Here is a 15,307-nt window from a genome sequence, read left to right as displayed (position 1 = left end):
AAATAACTCTGTTTTAGCTATTGTTGTGTACCTGGTGCTAAATTGTGCTCTGCTGAAAAAATATTTCCCCTGGGTTGTGCTAAGAGAGCCTGCTAATTATGAGCTAAACAGTTCTGCGTATCTGTCACCCCAAATAATTTACACTTAGTGATTGCATGGTCTCCCATCTGAAACAGAGGGGTGATGAGGATGAAATATCTCCCAGCTGGCCAGATGGACATTCCCTAGATGAAAAAAAAAAACATTAACAGTGGCTATTTGCAGTAGATGGCCATGGATCAGACCCAGCACAAAGTGTCTTGTACTGGATCTGCAGCGGTAATTTCCAACCTTAGTGATCCTATGATTCTATAAGCTATTGGTTAGGTGAACCTCCTTAATGCCATTCAGTTCCATATTTTGTCAGTAGGATTTCCATGGCGTCTGTGCGTGGGGCATTCTGCCTAAGGACAGAGGGCCTCCTGCCCTAGTCCTGTGCCAATACCTTGTGTAAAGAGCAAAGTAGGAGAGCTGTGAGGTTTTACTTTCAACCCAACACAAACACTAGGAGCAATCTGACAAATGCCTTGAACAATTATTTATCAAGCAGGAAAATATGTTTCAGAATAGTTGTGGAATGCAAAACAGAAACAGATTATCTTTCTCAGAAAATTAAACATTCTCCTTTGGTCTACAACCCCAAACCGCAACACCAAGCTATATAATAATATTTTCATATGCTGAAAAAACACTTTCTTTTCCTTCACAAAGCAGTGATTTAAGGGGATGATGCTTGAAAGATTATTGCTTTATGGGCTTTGTCTTCCAGTTCATTTTAATTCAACAAGAAAAGACAAGCAGCTCTTTGCCTTACATTTAAAGATGAAAGAAAAGGGTGTGTACTGTTTTCATGCCCTTTTACAATCACATTATTTCTCTTTCAAAAGCATCTTCGAAGGGCTCAAATAAATGGACTGCACAATCCTTTTATGTGAGGATTGAGTGTTTTGTGTATGCTGACTGAAGACAGTATGGAAAAATATTGCTTTAGGCCTGATGTATGGAGTGACAGAATCAAAGAAATGTTGTTTAGCCTTGAGTAACTCATTTTGGCTAAAACATTGTAAGTACCAGTACATAAACCCAGAGCTATTAGAATATTTTAAAACATGAGTCCAATTTTTATATCATCCTCTAAAGACTCCGATATGGTTATCAGCAAGTCCTGCCTTCAGTTGTCTCAGCATATACTTGCATGACACTGATTTACACCAGGACTGTGTTTTGATATTTCCAATTCATCCCACCTACTCGCATGGAGATGGCCATCCTAAGAGGTGCTCAGGAATTGCCTTATGGAGATGATGGAGGACTGCGTTTTTTAGGCATTTCAGAACTGGGCTTGTGGTGCCCAGCTGAGATGAAATTCACCCAATAGGTTGATAGATGTAGCCAATGATACTAGATTTTTTTCTGTTGTTTTAGAAATAATTTTGTTACTGATTGCACTTCCTATTTGCAGAACAAAATAGATGAACAAACTGGGAATTGTTTTCTTAAACTGAACCTTGCGTTTCACAAGTGTAGGAAAATCCTTTGCAATTCAGGACGTTCTGAATCAGTCTAACAGTTAATTTGTTGAGATGAAGAAGATACTGAGTGTTGGGATAGAAAGGATATGCTTATGTTTTAAAATTGAAAGAGACTGCCCATGTCTATTGCATCCACCCCTCAGCTCTTCCAGGAAACCAAGCAGCTTTCAGAAATGCACCAAGAGCTATACTTAAACTACTTGGGTTTCTTGCACCTGCTTCTTGGTAAAAGGCTGTTCCTGGACTTCCTCTGACAAGAGAATCCCCTTTTCATTTGCCACATCATCCTTTAACTGAGAAAATTTTTCTCTTGCCCTGCGTTCACTGTCTGTACTGAGTCCATGGGTACTGTTTTAACTTGCCAAGCTGTTGAGCAGTTAACATCTTCTTAATGGCCATGCTCTCCATTTCCTTCTCATCTCTCCTGACATTTCTTCTTATCTGCATTAACCTCTCCTAAACAAGAATGAACAGAATTTTATGCAGTGTATTGAATGACTAATCCATAATTCTAGCCAAGGGCATTTTTGATAGACTCCAGCTTCAGTTTCTTAAGAGTTTAAAAGGTAAACTGAGGCCAGACTTCCAGTTTCTCACTTGTTTCAAGCTGGAACATGCCCTTTTCTCCAACTAGTGCCAACAGGTCAGTGTCAGCATGATTTTAGGAGAAATCTTGCTTTCATTGCAGGTCTCAGAAAGATTGACAGTTCAGGATTAGTAAGTTCTGATCGACACATTTACAAGTGCTCCAGCAGTGCTGTTTCTTTACAGCAGAGATTCAGGAGTTTAATACTTAGTGTGTCTTTATGTATGGACGTCTAGTTCTATCAGAGGCTTTACATGACAGAGGATTTGCTACCAACTTGGTCTTAGCGTGGCTTAGGAGGAGAAATGGCAGGAATGACATAAATACATTTCATTAGCATTTTAATTTGGTCTAGGAACATGTCTTTGAATGGCCTGTCCTGATCATCCTTATTTGCTATATTATAGTTTGCACAGCAAAGCAGACTTAGAGCGTACAAGGTGGATTTACAGAAATAACCTGGATTGATGAAAGTAAATCCAGAGAGATGGACTCTGGAGACACACCAGATGCGCTGTAACTGCATGGTAGCAGCCTAAAGTTAGTCCCAAACAACCCCCACTGAATCGTGCTTCATGTGGATGTCAGGTGTTCAGCACCATCTGTTCTGCACCACAAATCTGCTATAACAGGTGACTTAGCTTGTTATGCAAGCACAACTGGGGGGATGTTCTTCAGCATGTCTTTTGCTAGGGGACTGGACAATTTAGCAAAGTTCCTCTCTGACTTATTACGTGAGCTGAGAGACAGGAAGCTTTTCATTCTGTTTGTGCCATGTCACTGCAGTAAAACTGTAAAAAAATACTTGATTACCTTCCACCACCTTCCCTGCCTTTTTGCAAAACTTCTGAAAAATAGCTTGCGTTTGTTTTGATGCTTGGCTTAGGTTCAAGGATAACTTCTGATTTTCAAGTTATATATTGAAACCCATAACGGTCACATATGTTAGCTGTTCTCTGTCTGAAAAGAAGACAATCTTCTGTTATCTGAGCATTTTCAAGAGATCTATAGCAGTTCTATGTGGAAGGGTGATATTGGGGATTGGAGTCTCGAAATGCACTTAGCAACATACTAATGGCTGTGCTGGGTCTGAGAAAAAAATGATCCAAGAAAAATCCCTTAAATGACCCATATGCTGTCTATAGCAAGGGTTGATACATAGAGGAGATGTAAGAGAATGGAAAAATATCACTGTATTTTCACCTAAACACTCTTTCAGACTCATGCAATTTGTGTTTTGGGATTTCTTGATTAAGAGGCGATGTTTGTGTTTAATTGCCCTTTATTTGAATGTTCCTCCTTTACTCTGTCCTGCTGAATTTTGCACCCAACTGCTTATGGTGTCTTGTGGCAACGAATTACGGCAGGTTGCTGTACTGATAGGATTGCAAATGTCAAACAATAGCAGTGGTATCTCATACAGCTCTGTGTTGAAAATGATGTATGAGATGTTTTGGTAAAATACTGAGATACTAATTGCATTTATAGCTTTGTTTTGACTAGAAGATCTTTAGCCATAATTATTTATGAAATAAGAGTTTCATGAGGTTCAGCCTGCGATTGACAGATTATTGCAGCTATGTAATTTGTGTTTCTGGAAAGACAAGTGTGATGTGCTTTTCTATTAAAAAGGCAAAGAAAAAAATGAAATCCAAAGACTGATAGTCTTGGTGACACTGACATATTAATCCTATTAGCATGTTTATTTGTTACACTCATTTAGATTAATAGTATTTTGCTTGGCAGCTATTTGTACTTCCAGAGTTAAAGCTTAGCACAGTCTCACACATACCATTCAGGTATGTTTTTGTTCCTCTCAATCTGGACCTTTAAAGTGAAATAACTTTTTTTACCAAATGATGCTATAATGAAAATTCGAATCAGTTTCTCTCTGCAGCTGTGTTGAATTGACTTGTTTCACATGGCAGTGGGCTTTTCAGGAAGGGAGTACCTCCATTTTTCCCCACAAAACACCATGCTCTTACATCTTGCTTAATGAAATTGAGTTCTTTTAACCCAGGAAACTTGCCTTCACAAGAGGCAAGTGAAAGGCAGCTAATCCTTTCACTTGCCTCTTCTCTGTGATTTCCAATGTAAATTGCCAAGTAAGAAAAATAGACGCGTTGTCATTCCTACTTCTGCCTGTTACAGAGGCAGTTGATCAGCCTTGAAATGGTTCATCTAACCATTCAGTGCCTGAAAATGTGTAAGCAAAAACAGAAGAGGCATGACCTGCTTGTCTGGTTGCTGTCCCTGATCATTTTCACAGTGTCAGATCTTCATCCATGTTTGATGCTGCCTTGGGTTTCCATGCATATCTGCACAAAACATGGGTTTATTCTTGTCTCTGTGGCATTTGTGCTTCGTATTGCAGACAGTTGTGTTCTGCAAATTGGACTCTGTGGGATGCTGTAGTATCTATAACAGAATAAAAGCCATTGAAGAAAAACTGACTATTCGCATCAACAATTGATGTGTTTATCAAGACTTCCTTATTACTAAGCGTAATAGACGTAGATTTACCAAGGGTGGGTGCATTTTTCATAAATGGAAAGCCATTCACATTCAAAAAATGTGCTGCACCCTCTTGTTAAACAGACTGCATGAAACAGATCTAGTCATTTAAGAAAAATGAGCTATGGATCATCAGTAAACTTCAGTGAGCAATAAGGAATTTCTTACAATGAAAGAGGCCGTACATTGAAAGTGCCAAAAGAAAAGTGGATTCTACAAGTGTAAAGAAAAAAAAACCAACAAACAGAAGAGATAAGTTACTGGGCTTAGTCAAGAATGGCCAGAAGCAGTGGGGAAAATCCATACTGTGTACATTTCATTCCTTAGCCTGTCTCAGTATGGCTGTGTAACAAGTGGATTTAAAGACAGCATGAGAATGCAGTTAAGAATATTTTGAACTCCTAATTTAGGCACCTAATGTTACTTAGTGCAAATTCAGTGACTCTCGTTAGTGCAAATCATTGTCCTTTCCTGCCTTAATAAGAATGCTGCTGTTTTGTGGCATAAGTGAGGCCCTTAGTTGAAACCCCTTTAGAAAATTTAGAATCTGAATGAATAGGAAGAGTTAATTCCACATACACTTTGAGGTTTCTACATTGGAAAAGAGGAAAATACGTTCTTGAAATGGAATTTGCAACTCTATGTTAACTCACTAGGCCAAAAATAGCAGTAAAGACCATCAAGGCTGGATCTTTAATTTGAACAGATACGTAGAAAAGTTTCTTCATTCAGAGTCAGTTTGCTGCATGATTCTAAAATGTACGAGTTCTCAAAGGGAAGCAAGAAGTATGTCATGGTTCTCAGTGTGAAGGACAAGCTCCTGGCAAACCCTATGGGGCTGTGCTGAGGGAAGTAAAGAGAGACATTTAGGCTGGTGTGATCACTTAACCAAAATTTTAGTGACAAGACCAAAGTGATATGATATCAAGGCTGTCTCTACAGAAGGACAGGGCCACCTCAGACCATTGGGTCCTGAATTGTGCCAGGAAAACAGACTTGCAGGAAGCAGAAGAGCTTTTGGCCAGAGCTGGACTGGGTGCTTGAGTGGTGCTGAGCATTTCTTGCCTGTGTTTTTAGATAGGAAGTGGGAGCATTAGCCAGACCTGTTCCAGTTTGTGTGAATAAATCCTTACCATACCTTTAATCATAGCATTCTCTACCTCTGTCTGAAGCTACCTCATCCTACTGACAGGGACTGCCATGTTGTGCCCCCAAGAGCTGCCACATTTCAGTTCAAGATTAAATGGAAGGCAATAAACATCACTTATATTGTTCTAGCTGGGTACTATCTTTTAGAGGTATCTGTGCTACTGGTATGTGTCAGATTTGTTTGCTCAGATACTTGCTATTTCTTTTGTGTTTGAAGTGATTGATACTCAAGAACACCAGAGCACATAATCCCTGACTTGCAGTGCATGGAATGCAGTGCCAATGGAGCTGACAGGCCAGGTCTGCAGGTGCCAAGAGGCAAAAGGTCATTGCCCAGTGATATTAAAAGGGTATAAGTGGGAGAAGAACGGCTCAGTAAGATCCTAATTTTTTTTCATTTTAAAACAGACGTGGGAGAGACCAGAAGTCGGTCTAACACAAACGTATTTTTGAAGATAGTGACATGGTTAGGCTCACCAAAATGTAGGTTTGTATGTGACTGTGGTGCTCACTGAACTGAAGCAAGCAATGTTTTCTTTTCCTGTGGCTAGCTCTTGGACATCTCGGTCAAGTGGAGCATCCAGGACATCTCTCCCCCCAAGTATCTCCATTACGACCCTGGTACATCTCGTCAGGTGATGTGCGACCAGTGCCCTCCCGGGAGCTACGTAAAGCAGCACTGTACGGCTACCAGCCCGACGGTGTGTGCCCCATGCCCAGATCAGTACTACGCCGAAGACTGGAACAGCAACGACGAGTGCCAGTACTGCAGTGCTGTTTGCAAAGAGCTGCAGTACATCAAGCAGGAGTGCACGAGCACGCAGGACCGTGTCTGCGAGTGCACTGAAGGCTGGTACTTGGAGCTGGAGTTTTGCTTGAAGCACACAGAGTGCCCTCCTGGATTTGGCGTTGCACAGCCAGGTATGTGCCATTTGTCAGGAAGCACAGAGTTAATCAGTGCTCTGCGGTGTGTTGGAGCTCATGGCACTTACAGGATTAGGAAACAGGCTTGACCAGATGAAGTTACAGGACAGTAAATTATAAAAGCAATTGAACCCTCTCCTAGGCTGCCGCATTTGAACTGTAGCCAAAGGAATGTTTCTCAGTGGAATACCCCGCTCCTCTAACTTAATGGCAGTAACTTAATGGCAGCAGCAAATGTAGCAAATTGCACTCTAATGAGAAACATGATGGATTGCCTCTTTTAAAGGAACATTATCTGTAATGTAGTATTTGTGTGTGTGATAAATAATAATGTTTCTCATTGTGAAATCTGCTGTTTCAAGCAACTGTGTATCTTAACAAACACCAGGACCACTAAGTGTTTGACACCAACTGTATAATTATAACAATATTAATATAGCTCTAGCAGCACAGCAATATGTGGTAATAATTAATTACCAGCATCCTAAGTGGAACTCTTAGGGAAACTGTTACAATTATCATACAAACAACCTTTTTTTGTCAAGCAGAATGGCACTGCACGGTATGTCTGGTGGGGATAGAGGGTGAAGCAGTGCGTTCCAGTGAAGTGTATTCTTCATTTGAGACAGCAGGAATTGTTAAACCAGTAATAAGCTCTTCTCTGTAAATAAAATGCATTGTTAATCATTTGGCAAATGCAACGGCCCAGTTTAGTTCCAATATTTAATACAGCCTGAAAGAGTTGTATACTGTCATTATATTGGAGACTGGTAACTGCCCAGAGGAAGGGAATATGGAAAATCAAAGCATCTCCAATAAAAACCTGCAGGCAGCCAGTCTCCAGCACTGCAGAATGACTGCCCTAGTTGATACATATACAAAGTGAGAAACACAAGGACTGGCTGTAAATTTAGAGACATGCTGAATAATAGCTCAGGAGTCCTCTCTCTCGTTATGAACATTACGTTGGAGAACTAGTCTGATGTAAGGAGCAGTGTCACTGATCACCATTCCCTGAGTAATTGACTGAGCTCTCTACCCTCATCCCGCATCTCTCTTGCCACCATTAAGCATTTCTATGCAGTTCCACTGGCAGTGACTACAGTTCCATATTATAAACTGTCATTAACCTAGATCCTCACACCTAGTGGCTTGGGTTAATGAAGTTGCATCACCTGGACAGCAAGCCAGGAGGGGACACAAAATTCTCAGAAAGCCCACCCAGGAGACAAAGATACAATCCTACAAACACAGTGAAACCATAGTGGCAGATAAGAATCCCTAAATTTGTAATGAAACAAACCTTAGAAGATAAATTGTTGAATCATGTATTTATTGGAAAGTCGGTTTCCAAAAGCCCATCAGAATGAACATGCTAAACCTAGGCAGACCTCAAACAAGGAATGAAAACACTATAAAGATTAATTATGTCCTCCTGTGCCAATAGTCAGGTTTTGAGATGAGGCATTGGCTAGGAATTTAGTAAGCATGGACCACATTTTCTTCCCACTTTCTGCTACATGATACTGTTGAACTTTGTACTGATGTAAATTCAGATGAAAGAAAACCCGAATAGAGAAGAATACACTCCCACTGCCACACAGGGTGATAGTGTGATTCAGAGCCTAGTTCAAAGCATAAAGAATGAGAAGTGAGATCCAACTGTTGCCCTACTGATGGCAGCTACGTTGGGAAGATACTGTACTTTGGTAGTCCCCATTTCTGCATGTGCATTTAGGCTTTGTTCCTTGTAGCCGCAGTCAGCCTTGTGTGTGGCAGAGCTTTCCAAAGCAATCCACTGGGAATCAGGACTTCTGCCAGGCTGTTATCTCCCAGCTGTGCTGCCGCTTCCTGCAGGAGTGGGGGATTCCAGTCACCCTGGAGGGAGCGGCAGAAGGGCAGTCGTGATGCGGCCCTGAACAAGAGAAGCCAGATAAGCAGTGAAGAAACTGGAAAGGTGGGGGGATTACTTTGTGCTCAGCAATGGATTGCCCGTTTATTTCCCTCTTGTGCTGCAAAGATTACAGGGGAACTTCTGAAAGGACCAGCTTACCGTTTGCAGGGACTCTCCTCTCTTCCTCTTCCTTGCTGGTGAAACACAGAGTGTCTGTAGAAGGGAAAATGCTAAAAGTTCAGACTTCTCAGAAAAAGTAATTGTTGCTTGCTCAGGTCCGGGTGTTGGCTTGAGTTTTGTATCATCTGGAGCCTCCAGCAGTGTGTGTTGGGGAAGTGAACACCAGGGCTGCTTGCATGCAGCCTTACCCAGCCTCTCTGCTGCTGGCTGCAGAAATTGGAGGGTTTGGGGGGTTGACAGTATCCAGGGCCTCTAATTTCCAGGTGCACAGCAGCTAAAATTTTCCCCTTTGCTTTCACCTCAGGTTTAATGGAAGAAGAGCTAGATCATAGAATCAGATAATCCTTAGAGTTGGAAGGGACCTTTAAAGACCATCTAGTCCAGCTTCCCTGCAATGAACAGGGACATGCACAGCTAGATCAAATAACCTGGGGTCTGGTCCAGCCTCAACCTTGAAATTCTTCAGGGACAGGTCATAAACCACATCTCTGGGCAACCTGCTCCTGTGCCTCACCACTCTCACTGTAAAAGACTCTTTCCTTATATCTAATCTAAATCTAACCTCTTTAAGCTTGAAGCCATTTCCCTTTGTTCTATCACAGCAGACCCTATTAAAGAATCTGTTTCTTTTCTGCAGATCTCCTTTAGATACTGGAAGGCCACTCTCAGGTCACCTCAGAACCCTCTCTTCTTCAGGCCGAACAGTCCCAGCTCTCTCAGCCTGTCCTTGTAGGAGAGGTGTTCCATCCCTTGGACCATTTTTGTGGCCCTCCTCTGAATGCGCTCCAACAGATCTATATCAGATCAGATTATATATTTTGTGGCTAGTTGAAAACTCCTGATTCTTTTCTCTGAGGAAATATCCCAAATAAATAAAATTTACTTCAAAACTAGAGCTGTAATAAGCATCCACATGTAAATACTACCAAGATACACTAGATGGAGGCACTTTCATATTTAAATAAGATTACTAATTATTATTTGCAAATAATACTAAGCATGTGCTTAAGTCTATGTTCAGTAATGCAATGTTATATAAGAGAGCTTAGGCACTTGCTTAAGTGATGTCTGCATAACTGTGAATTGAGAGTGAATATAGAGCAATTAAAGAGATTTCAAAGCCAATCCAGTTTCAGCCCCCTCCCTTGAGCAGGACTGCCACCCACCAGCTCAGGCTGCCCAGGACCTCACCTTGAACACCTCCAGTTATGGGTCACCCACAGCTTCTCTGAGCAGCCTGTGCCACTGCACTCTGAATAAAGAATTTTTTCCTGTCATCTAATCTGAATCTCCCCTCTTTTACTTTAAAACTGTTCCCCCCCTTGTCCCATCACTATCTACCCCAAAAAAACTTCATTTACCTCCTGTTTATAAGCTCCTTTATGTATTGAAAGACCACGATGAGATCTCCCCAAAGCCTTCTCCAAGCTAAACAAGCCCAACTCTCTCAGACTTTCTTTGCAGGAAAGGTACTCCAGCCCAGTGATCATCATCTTGGCTCTCCTCTGGACCCACTCCAACAGCTCCACATCCTTCCACATCCTAGGGCCCCAGATCTAGATAAAGTACTCCAAGTGGGGCCTCATGAGGGCAGAGCAGAGAGGGACAATCACCTCTCTCTCCCTGCTGCCACTACTTTTCAGATGTAGCCCAGGATACTGTCAGCCTTCCGGGCTGCAAGCGCACACTGCTGGCTCACGTTCAGTTTTTCATGCACCAGGGCTTTGCACCCAGTCTGTACTCATATCCCTGACTCAAAAGTGCAGCATCTTGCACTTGGCCTTGTTAAACCTCATTAGGTCTGCTTTTTGAGCTTGTTCAGGCCCCTTTAGATGGCATCCTTTCCTTCAGTCATATCACTCAGCGTGGTGTCAGTAAATTTGCTGAGGGTATAACTCTGTCTTCTAAAACACCATGTAAATATATCTGTATGTGTATTAAATGTTTTTCATATATTGGATGGTACTTTGAATATTTTATTCAAGCCAGGAAAAAATTCAAAATGTTGGTGGAATTATGTTTCCCTGTATAATTTTATCCTTCAGAAGTGGAAATACTTATCAGAGGGTCTTTAGTTGATATGTAGTTGAGTTATTTTTGGCTAGAGCTGAAGTAATCTATTTGCGTAAGGTTCTCTGCAGATATTACAGAGTATAGTTTAGCAAGGAGTCTTGTGCCATTTAATTATTTTACACAGTGTTAGTGTGGATGAAAGATGAAGGTCAGACATCAGATAATATCTGAATAGATTCAAGTAATTAGTGTCTTAAAGATCCTTACAGGAGTTGATAATAAGTGCATCTAAGAGTTCTGTTTATTCTATTAGTCTAGCAGGAGCATCATTCTCTGAAAAAATTATTTGTTTTTAAAACTTAAAGTGTTTTTTTTCCCCCATAATATGAGTCCTTCATAGATTAGAAATATGAAAATCAGAAGTGATCACAATTTTAGAAAGAATGTATATTTTCACTTTTTTTTTTTACCACTTGAGTTTGCATGTAATTGAGTGCATTGTTTTCTTGTTTCCACAGGTACTCCTGAGAGTGACACTGTTTGTAAAAGATGTCCAGAGGGATTTTTCTCCAATGAAACATCATCCAAAGCAGTCTGTCAAAAGCACACAAACTGTAGTGCTCTGGGTTTCAAAACAGCATTAAAAGGAAATGCAGTTCGTGACAACATCTGTCAGGAAAATACAGATACGTCACCTCAGAAATGTGGAATAGGTGTGTATCATATTAAACAAAGTCTGAAAACATACCTTTGATGGCCATTAAAATGAAAATATCAGCATTTATGATGAAAATAACAAGCCATTTGCCCGATATGGCAGTGGTTGGAGTAGAGTCTTAATTGTTTCAGGCCGGTCTAAATGGAACTCAAGCACAGAGAGCAACAACACTAAAGACCACTTCCTAGTTTTAGTGATTGTAACTGTTTTTCCTTATTACCCTTCTGCATGCTGTATAGTCCAAAGACAAGCAGGGCAACAGAGATGACACTGATGGACATATTTTTTTGCTATGAGCAGCCTGCTCTAGCTGTAGTTGTCCATGTTCGTTGCAGTAGAATTGGACTGAATGACCTTCAGGGGTCCCTTCCAACTCAAACGATTCTATGATTCTATTTTTCTCCTTCTTTTTGTTTCAGATGTAACCCTGTGTGAAGAGGCTATGTTTAGGTTTGCTGTTCCTACTCATCTCACACCCAACTGGCTGAACACCCTTGCGGACAATTTGCCTGGGACAAAGATCAGCACAGAAAATATTGAACGGATTAAACAAAGGCACAGTTCACAAGAGCAGACCTTCCAGGTTTTGAAATTATGGAAGCAGCAAAACAAGGAGCAGGATACGGCCAAAAAGATTATTCAAGGTACTTGATATTATTAGTGCTTACATTGAGAGAAACCTAATTGGCATTTTAAAAATTGCTTGAGATTGAATTCCTTCTGGTGATGTGTTCTGCTCTGAGGAGGCCCCTCAGGGCTTGGCAGAAATTTATTGATGCAGTAAGCACAGTGAAGCTGAGGGAAGGAAACTTTCCTGATCAGCTCAGAGAACTGACTTTTTCACAGACACATAGGCCCTTGGGAGTACATGTGGTGTCACAGCCCATATTCTCTTTTGAGGCTGTACAGCAGACGAAGAATTTTGATTAGATAGGGGGAAAGCATTTCCCACTGTTACATCCGAGCAGTGGTTAGAGGGAGTAGGATGTGTGCAGCTGAGAGTGCAATTTGTTTTTATTATGAAATAGAGATTGACAGCTTGAACCAGGACATCTATACAGAGAGTGGGAACACATGGGAATACAGAATACACAGACATGCTTTCTCTTCTTTTTCCCTTCCGGGACCTATTTGTCATACCAACTGACTGCTTTGTTTGTGCTGAATCTGCCAAGACAGGTGTCAGAGTTGAAGCAGTGCCGCAATGTTAACATGGGGGCTGTATGAAAGCCAGGCTAACTCTTTTTGTGTAAGCCACCATCAACAACCACCACATTTGAATGACCTTTTGTCTACTGGGAATAGATTTGAAAAATGTTACAGAAATGTTTTTCTTTACCTCTTCTTTTAAATATTTATGGCTATGTCAGATTGTGAGGTGTCTAGAACACTTCAAAACTTAAAATGACTACTTTAACAAAGCTTGCCTAAATATTTCTGAGAAGAATGAATTTTTCATTCACTGGAACCAAATATTAGAAGTCCTACCATGTACACAGAACATTGTACAAGATAAATGAAACGGGTGTATGAAAATAAATACTTGCTAGTAACTTTGTATGTAATTTGGGGCTGTTTGTATCTGCAAAGTTAATTACATTCTTAAGTTCTTTTCAAAATTGGAGCTTAAAAAAGCCAGTATTGCTTTTTGTAAAGAGAACTACTTGAAATAAAAATACCAAATTAAGAAGAAATATTTACCAAAATATTGATATTTTGAAAGCTTTTTTGCAGGTCATTTTAAAGTTATCATGCACTGTAGAATCATAGAATCACAGAATGGCTTGGGTTGGAAGGGTCCTCAAGGATCATGAATCTCCAACCCCCCTGCAGCAGGCAGGGCTGCCAACCTCCACATTTAATACTAGACCAGGCTGCCCAGGGCCCCATCCAAATTGTGCTTATCTCTCTTTTCTTTTTGCTTTCTATAGATATTGATCTTTGTGAAAATAGTGTCTTAAAGCATCTCGGCCAACCAAATCTCACCTTTGAACATCTCAACACGCTGATGGCAAGTTTGCCAGGCAAGAAAGTGGGAAAAGAAGATATCGAGCGCACAATGAAACAGTGTCAACATGCAGAGCAAGTTCTGAAGCTTCTCAATCTGTGGAGAATAAAGAATGGAGACCAGGACACCATTAAAGGTTTAACGTATGGACTGAAGCACTTGAAAACATACCACTTTCCAAAAAGAATCATCCAAAGTCTGAAGAAAGTCATTAAGTTTCTTCACAGATTTCCAATGTATAGATTATACCAGAAACTCTTTTTAGAAATAGTAGGGAATCAACTTAAACCAGTGAAAGTAAGATGTGTCTAATTCAAGTTATTTTTTATTCTCCACTGACAATTTTTGCCTAATTACTGCCAGCAGTAATTAAACTGGAACGTTGTTTCCCTACATTATCTCTTTCTATTTATAAAAATGCCAGACTGGAATAGCTCTAAGTCTTTTGCAGTGTTCTTGGAGGTTTTTTATTGTGTTTTTTGTTTGTTTGCTCAGTTGGTTGGTTGTTTTTTTTTTTTTTTGTCTGTTTGTTTTGTTTCTTAATCACTTTTGTAAAAGCTATTAACCCTGTTGATAACACTAAGAGCCTGATTCTGCATTTTTGCACATTCAGAGTTGAAAAGCCCCACTATAGTCACTAGAGGAGAAAAGAATGCTGGACCAGGCTCTAATGCAGTATTTGCTATTTATATTCTTTGAGATATAAACATTTTTGTTGTACATATTTATTAAGTTAAATGGAAATTGTATGAGACTGAATTTGGGGGAGAGAAATGAAAAGCACACTGTATATTTTCTAGTTAAACAGAAATGATCCCATATATTTTTCTGGCAAAATTTTGTAGCATGCTCTAAAAAAATCTTTATTTCTTTACATTCGGTATTTAAAGAAGTATTATTGCTTAGTTTTATTTGTATAACTTGTGTTATCTTTGGGTAGGGATGTTTTAATTTATCCAATGATTTTATCTCAAATGTGGTGAAAATATAAGTGACCTGAATATTTAAATATTCTGTGAGGAAGTGAATGTATCATATTTAAGAAGCTGGATTTTTACATAGAGTTTCATAATCTTATTTTGTAAAACAATTAAATTTTTCAGATTGCTTTTTGACTGATGTTTTACTCATGACTCTGAAGTAGGAACTACTAACAAAGACATTCCCTGTGGATTTCGATGCTTATCTTGGGCATGGTTCTCCACTTCTCTCTGCCTGATCTAGTAGTTAAGATGTGAGCCAAGTAAACACTGACCAGCACTGGATTTTCATGGTTACTGTACAAATGTAAAAGAATGTACAAAGTATTAGAGTATCCAAGTTCAGAGAGCCTGGGTGGGTGCGATGCAGTCCGTTACAACTCTATAGAGTTGTAGACATACGTGGCCCAGCATCACTCTTGGCCTGGTGTCATTCTTGGAGAGCTCACAACCTTTGCCCTGACCACAGCTTGTAATTTCATGGAGGAAAGATGATGCACTGACCCTGCGGAGCTTGGAAAGCCTCACATATTGCCACTGTGTTTAAAGGAAAGGAGCAAAGAGAGGTCACATATAAAAAAAATTCACTTACTTTTGCCCTCAGCTGCAGAATGAGGCACCTGCAGAGAGATGGGCAACTAAAAATGGGAGCAGAGAGAATATGAATGCTGTTATTAAAAGCTCAAATAGTTTTAAGGATTTCATTCACAGTGCAAGCCAAAGGCTTTGGTGGTTGCAGGGAAAGACTGCTCTGTTTCTTTCTTCAGTCC

The 15,307-nt window shown here is 40.3% G+C and overlaps 1 protein-coding gene across 9 annotated transcripts in view; it reads left to right on the top strand.

Annotated features, from left to right (window-relative positions):
- Nucleotides 1-14,665, top strand: part of TNFRSF11B (TNF receptor superfamily member 11b) — a 102,330-nt gene extending 87,665 nt beyond the window's left edge. For all 9 annotated transcript variants that reach the window (XM_090137931.1, XM_090137932.1, XM_090137928.1 and 6 more), the window contains 4 exons: nucleotides 6,372-6,741; nucleotides 11,350-11,544; nucleotides 11,969-12,193; nucleotides 13,481-14,665. In XM_090137931.1, coding sequence (XP_089994057.1) covers nucleotides 6,459-6,741; nucleotides 11,350-11,544; nucleotides 11,969-12,193; nucleotides 13,481-13,869 — 1,092 coding nt within the window. In that variant the 5' untranslated portion in view covers nucleotides 6,372-6,458 and the 3' untranslated portion in view covers nucleotides 13,870-14,665. The remainder of the gene's footprint in view (nucleotides 1-6,371; nucleotides 6,742-11,349; nucleotides 11,545-11,968; nucleotides 12,194-13,480) is intronic.
- Nucleotides 14,666-15,307: the final 642 nt, after the last annotated feature.

The sequence above is a fragment of the Phasianus colchicus genome, chromosome 3, assembly GCF_987193195.1.
Source record: "Phasianus colchicus chromosome 3, bPhaCol1.hap1.1, whole genome shotgun sequence".
In the NCBI taxonomy this organism is placed as follows: Eukaryota; Metazoa; Chordata; class Aves; order Galliformes; family Phasianidae; genus Phasianus; species Phasianus colchicus.
The sequence above is the reverse complement of the archived record's forward strand: the minus strand, read 5'-3'. Positions and strand labels throughout refer to the sequence as shown.